This window comes from Cheilinus undulatus, linkage group 3 (genome assembly GCF_018320785.1).
Source record: "Cheilinus undulatus linkage group 3, ASM1832078v1, whole genome shotgun sequence".
In the NCBI taxonomy this organism is placed as follows: domain Eukaryota; kingdom Metazoa; phylum Chordata; class Actinopteri; order Labriformes; family Labridae; genus Cheilinus; species Cheilinus undulatus.
The window spans coordinates 51083718-51090910 of NC_054867.1; the positions used below are offsets into that span (position 1 = coordinate 51083718).

Consider the following 7193-nt stretch of genomic DNA (forward strand, 5'->3'; position numbering starts at 1 on the left):
ATCATCCCATCAGCAAATTATGTACCAGGAACTGATGTCAGAAGCTTATGTGTATTTTATGTGTTGCATTAATTTAACGCTGGTATCTAGTACACCTAACTAATGACTCAGAGAGGAGATTTTTACAGGGCAGAGGAAGTCTCCTCCTGGACAAACTTTGAACTGTTGTCATTTTCACACGTGAGAGAAATTGTTGGAACTCTACAAGTCTTACACCTATTAGGTGACGAAATAAACATCAGTACCTGTGATTAGATAAAAATTGTTTTCAACATTGGTACTGGCAAACATTTTCACAATCGGTGTATTTTTAGTAATAAGACCTGCACATAGTTTAAGGGGATATATTTACAAAGTTCACTGATTGTGAAACAACTGATTTTTATTAGCTATTTTTCTCTTAAAAGTTTGAATATGATTTTGCACTTTCGGTGACAAACATATTTTTATCACTTCTTTTTAAGAAATAAAGGCTTGATATTTAAGGTTTATGTTCCTTTAAATTGTATGTTGTAAAGCATTGAGAAGTTATTTTATCCCTTTAAAGCCTAAAAAGACAAATTATAGCCAAAAATTCATTTTTTTGGAACTGAAATGTTTATTTCACTTTCTAATGAAATCCAAAAAAAATAAAAAATAAAAAATAAAAAAAATCAAAATTTCCATAAAATTTAACATATTTTTTTCCTCATTTGGTAAATTCAGTGTTTTTGGTAACTGATAATCCACTTGAGGGCATTTTTATCATTTATGAGATTGTATTCAGAAGTTGTTTTTTTTGTCATTTATGATCATTTTGATTAGATACAGGCATCATTAAAGTATGTATTTAATATGATACAACAGGCTTTGAGGGGTTAATCATTAGCTTATAACCCAGTGTGATAATTATGTTAACTTCTGGCCATGTAATTTTCATATTACATATTTTAATGTAATTCACAGATGTGCTGGGTTTTTTAAATTTTCACTGTGGGGTACTTTGGTAAAAATTTGCTAGATTTTAAAATGAGCTCTATAAATGAAATGAATGGGAGTGATTAAGTATCATATTTGATTATGAGCTCTCCAGAAGTAAACTCAACTAATCTAATCCTATTCTTTGTTAATTTAGATTTCTGTTGAATATTTTGGGTCTACTTTGATTGTGAGAACAAATAAAAAAATCTAATAACTGAGAATAAAAATGGAGAGTGTCTGAGTAATTGTGTGTTCAGTCAATCTCTGCTCTTTTCTAGTTAATTCCAGTTTAACTGTTTTTTGTTAATATGCTGCCACAAAAAGCCGCAGGCTATTAAGGGTCGTGGTTTACATACCAACTACATCAACATTCTGCCTTTCCCAGTTTCCAGAGCTTTCCGCATCTACCCTCCATTAATCAACACCCAGCTCTAAAACTCCTACGCAACTCAGCTAGTCTCTGAGGAGATACAGAGACTGCAACTCCTACTCATCCCTCCTGGACCCTGCTATGGACCAACCAGTAACTCACTGCAACAACTGACTGTACAATAAATTCCGCTCCTGCCACATCCAAAGACTGTTAGTGTCTCTATTGTGGGTCCACCTGCATTTGTTATAACAGTAAACATCGGTATTCAGGTTGCAAAAATGCCAATAGCAGTATCAGGTATTGGTGCTGATACAAAGCCTAATAACCTGCATTTATTAAACATTGCTGATACTGTATTTGATATTTTACAGCATGATGTAAGCCTCTGAATATTTGATCAGAAAGGCAAAGTAGGAGCCTCGTCTTTAGTTTTACATTTTAACATTAATGAGAATGACAAAAGTAGAGCAGATTGTACACTATGCACTGCTAAATGATCAAATAGAGGGGTAATAAACATCTGATGAAAATAAAATAAACTTTGGATTATTTAACTGTTATGTATATATATTCATTCTCTGCATTGGTTAGTGCCCTAATGCAAGTACATGTACTTTGTCCTGGATAAAAGGAGTGTCAGTGCATCCTGAGTTAGTGTCGGCTAAAACGACTTTAGAAACATTGATCTTGTGTGTACTACTGGCACCAATCCAATATGCTGCACACTTGGAAAACACTTGTCCTTGACTTCCTGCCTTAACAACTGTAAACATTAAAGCACCTGGGTTGGGAGGATGTGTTTGGTTGGTAGGATAACTGTAGCTGACCTCCTATTCAGGCAAATTTAGGGCATTGCCACACCTAAACATGACTGTCAATGACTTTTGCCAGTGAAATTTTATATTAACTCACTGAATCTGTGGTCATGTGCAAAAAATGAGTGGGAGTTGTGTGTTCCTTGTTCTACAAATCAAATAAAAATGTCATGCAATGACACTGCAGATTTTTGTTTCCTGATCTCCAGTTTTCACCATCAGACCAAACTTAGGAACTCGACAGGCCTCAGAGTGGAGAAATTAAACTGAATACACTGGAAGTGTTCCATAAGAATTCACCACAATCTAATGCTAATTCTAAATAACCACAAGAGATAAGGAGGGCCTATGACTCAAAGTGAATTTAGTAATGTTTAAGAAAATACTGAAAGCTTTCTTGAGACAGTGTGTTCACAAGAACAGCCAAACAAAAGAATGCACGACAAGTTACCAAAAGACATAATGTCTCCAGCCCTTGCTAATGCTGGTGCTGAGGAGTAAGAATGTGGAACATGCAGCTGACATTTTTAATAAATCTAGAAATGTTATTAGTGAAGAACAATTGTTATGAAGAGGATCTTGTTCTGGGTTATAATAAACATAGTAGTTCCAAGTAAATTGTTCCCAAACTTTGTTTGTCCTTGGAGCCCCCCTCGTTGTATCTAAAAAAAGCCAAGCCCCCAAAGACTCACACGTTTATAAAAGTGATTGATTACTGTCAGAAATCCTGTTTTTATAAGCAGAAGCCTGAGAAAATATGACTACACGTTAATTATACCAAAAGACATTTGTACAAAGTTTTTCAGAAATTTCTAGAATCTAAGTAAATGTATGGCAATCTAATTTTGACAACCTCAGAGCAGACAAAGCCTTGCTGAGATCTGTGGCACCCCCCTTAGAGGGTCCCATATCTTAGGTTGGGCACCAATGTTCCAACATTATTCAATTAACCAATCAATCTTTTATTCCCATAGCACCAATTCGAAGTTATTCTAAGACACTCTACAAAGCGGACAGGACCAAACCACACTCTTTGTTGGTTAATAATAAAAAAAGATCCAACTTCAATCCACCATCAATTAGCACTAAGCAACAAAGTTAAAGTAGCAAAGTTACAGTGGCAAAGATAAACTTCCTTTTATTAGGCAGAAACCTCAAGCAGAACCAAACTAATGTTGAAAAGTCATGATTAGATACATTATGTAGATAGTGAAGTGGACAATAATGAATTGTAAATGCAATATAAATTATTTACATTATATAAGAAAACAATACAACTTTATTCTGGGAACTATAAGCAGCTGAGCAGGGCAGATGGGTTTGGACCAGATGGGGCAGAATGACACAGGATAACTAACAGAAGCTGACCTCTTATTCAGGTGACTTTAGGGCTTTATCACACTGAACCAGTTAACTGCCACTTCACTTTTGCCAGTAAAATTTTATATATGACTTATAAAATGTGTGGCTATGGAAATATGGGCGTGAGTTTTATGTTTGTTCCTTCCTAAAGATTATGGCTTCAAATAAAAAAAGTCAGATGACACTACTGATTTGTAATTCCTGATCTTTAGTATTCACCATCAGATCAAACCGAGGGACATTTCAGGCACCAAGGGGAGAAAACACTGGGACTACTATGGCACTGAGTTCAAGTCAACCTGCTGCTGATTCCACTTTACAATCAGTAAATTCGGAGGGCTACTACTCAAAGTGAACATTACCTTACAGGAACTTTCCGGATCTTCTTTTTTAACATCTGTTTTCTGAGCTCCAGTCGAAAAATGTTTTCTCAATCAGAGCAGGATCTCACCTGTGCCGTCTGTCAGGACATCTTTAAAGATCCTGTTGTTCTGTCATGCAGACACAGCTTCTGTAAGGAATGTCTGCAGAACTGGTGGGGACAAAAGCAGAGACACGAGTGTCCTCTTTGTAAGAAAGTAGCATGGACAAGTGATCCACCTCATAACTTGGCTTTAAAGAATCTGTGTGACGCCTTCTTACTGGAGAGAGATCCCCAGGCTTCATCAGGCTTTAAGGATATCTGCAGCCTGCACTTTGAAAGAGTCAAACTCTTCTGTGAAGATGATCAGCAGCCAGTGTGCTTGGTCTGTCGAGATTCAAATATGCACAACAACCACAAATTCAGACCAATTGATGAAGCTGCACAGGATCATAGAGAGGAGCTGCACGGATCTCTGGCACCTTTAACAGAGAAACTGAAGCTCTTTGTCACAGTTAGAGGCCACTATGATCAGACAGCTGATCACATTAAGGTCTGGGCACAAAATACAGAGAGCCAGATTAAACAGCAGTTCAAGAAGCTGCGCCAGTTTCTACAAGAGGAAGAGGAGGCCAGGATCTCAGCTCTGAGGGAGGAAGAGGAACGGAGGAGTCAGAGTATGAATATGAAGATTGAAGTCCTGAACAGAGAGATAGCAGTTCTGACAGACACAGTCAGAGCCACAGAAGAGGAGCTGAGAGCTGATGACGTCTCACTCCTGAGGAACTACAAGGCTGCAGCGAAAAGAGTCCAGCAGCGCCCCCTGCTGGATGATCCAGAGCCAATCTCAGGAGCTCTGATTGATAAAGCCAAACACCTGGGCAACCTGAGCTTCAATATCTGGAATAAGATGAAGGAGATGATCTCCTTCATGCCTTTAATTCTGGATCCAAACTCTGCTCATCCACTCCTCCTCCTGTCCAAGGACCTAACCACTGTGAGTTATGGAACGAGACAGAAGCTTCCAGATAATCCAGAAAGGTTTGACTACTATGACTGTGTCCTGAGCTCAGAGAGCTTTGACTCTGGGACTCACAGCTGGGACGCTGAGGTTATAAATGCTAACCTCTGGGGCATAGGCGTGGTGCAGGAATCTGTTCGAAAAAAGGGAGAAATACTGAGTGGCTGCTGGGCTTTACGTTACTCAGAGGGAATATATTGTAGATGCTCTCCACCACTCAAAGACAAAGTTCTATTAGTAAAAATAAACCCACAGAGGATCAGAGTTTATCTGGACTTTGATGGAGGAAAACTGTCATTCTGGGATGCTGACACTAACTCATTCATACACACCTTCAAAGAAGCTTTCACCGAGAGACTGTTTCCATACTTTGGCACCCTGAACAGCCTTTCACTGAGGATTTTACCAAAGAAAATCTCAGTAACAGTAGAACAGCCAAAGCTGCCTTTATTTTCAGGCTTCCTGCTTAGTTTCTACAGGCCTTAGTTTCACTTTAAAGTAAGGCTGTTGGAACGGATTTCGGGGTTCGAATATAATTCGAATATTAAAAACGTAATGAAATTCGAATGCTTAAATCACTATTCGAATGTCTTTTTTATATATATTTTGACGTTTTTAATCGTTCTCAAGTCTCTTCCCTTTTTCCTTAGCTTGTACTTCACCCATATGTGTATAGAAACCAAATGTTTCGTCATCCTCCTTCCTGCCCGATGACGCCCTCAGGTGGGCGTACTCGCCATTACACACCTTTCTTCAGCCTCAAATTTTAGCCCAAACATGCCTAAAACTTCTGCACAGTACTTTATTAGCTTAAAAATCTAAATACAGGAAAAATTCAATTTACAGATGATATATCGGTCATACATATCTTCAATTCACGTTATATCTTGATTTTGAGTGTTGGAAAAATATATCAGGTACTGGTGGGTGCCTCAGGTGCCACAAATTTAATAAGACCCACCGGGAGCCCTGAACATTTTGAATCAAGCCCCAAATGTAAAACAACAATCTAGTCCAGTCTATCAGTCTAAAACACAAGTCTGACAGCTAAAATGCTGACTACGTAGCTATACTGAATATGGTATAAAAATCTGTTTAGAAATTATTTTATTGCAATGAAAACACAATTAGTCCATTAGAATCAATCTACAGTCAGCCCTGCATCTTTCACTATGGTAAAACCTGTAGCCTTCTTAAAATGACTGGCTGAGCTATTATACTGGCAGCTGTTAAACATGCATGAGACTGATTATTTTGAATTGATGATTTATTTAATAAGCTAACTTGGCTCTGTAACTTACATTGCACTGTAAGTAGCAAAATGTTCTTAAAATAAGCAAGCTTAGCTGTTTAAATGACATTTTAAAAATTCATATTATAAACTGAGCTGGCTAGGCTGTTTTATTTACATCAGTCTTACCCAAACTTCAGTGTGCTGGAACTGAATTTCAGACTTGAACCTCTTCAGGGTTCCACCGAAAAACTTCTACAACCTTAGTATGAGACACCAATATTTATCTTATATTTATTATACTATTGTTTCATTAACAAGGCTCAGCTTTCAGATTCATTAATATTACTCGGAAAGCGTTTGTGGGACCACAAAAGAAAATTAAAGAGCCACTGCCAGTTCTTTTGTTTTAATCAGGAATCGTATAAGTTGCTTACATATTCTTTTTTAATAATCATCTCTGTAAATGTACTTTGAAGCCCAGCAAACTCTAAGTAGCATTAATAAATGTCTCCAAACACACTGGTAAATTCTTAAAATCAGGATAGGCATAGCAGAATTTTTGAATGACCAAAAAGCAACATGAATTAAAAATTCTGTTTTGTTACTTCTCAAAGATAGATAGATAGATAGATAGATAGATAGATAGATAGATTATTAATCCTGAGGGAAATTCAAGGTATCAAAGGTATCTGGGTTTTCTGAGAATTAAATATAAGTGTAACAAGTATTTTATATATACATTCTTTATTTCTGTGATTAATAACTATTGTAAATGACCCCTAAGCATTGACCTGCATTAAACTTGGTATTTCCTCAAGAGCTTAATTTGCTATCATACTTCCTTTTAACTGCAGATTAAAAACGAGCTTACATATAGCTGATTACATTAGTTATTTTAAGTACATGAAATGTTACTAATACAGACATGCTAGATTGTTTACTCACATTTAACTAATTACTTATGAAATTACCTCAGTTAGATGTTGCTTACATTATTCTAAACAGTTCTTATAATGAGGAAAATCAACTAGCTGAGCTGTTATTTTAACACGTTCATTTTCCAAACA

The 7193-nt window shown here is 36.8% G+C and overlaps 1 protein-coding gene across 1 annotated transcript; it reads left to right on the top strand.

The window, feature by feature from the left end:
• Positions 1–3932: 3932 nt before the first annotated feature.
• LOC121507334 (zinc-binding protein A33-like) lies at positions 3933–5378 on the top strand. Its single transcript, XM_041783617.1, has one exon. The coding sequence runs from the start codon at positions 3933–3935 to the stop codon at positions 5376–5378; it is 1446 nt and encodes a 481-aa protein (XP_041639551.1).
• The last annotated feature ends 1815 nt before the right edge of the window (positions 5379–7193 follow it).

What these genes read in the sequence shown, in the direction of transcription:
- LOC121507334 (XM_041783617.1), top strand. Translation starts at nt 3,933, where the DNA reads ATGTTTTCTCAATCAGAGCAGGATCTCACCTGTGCCGTCTGTCAGGAC.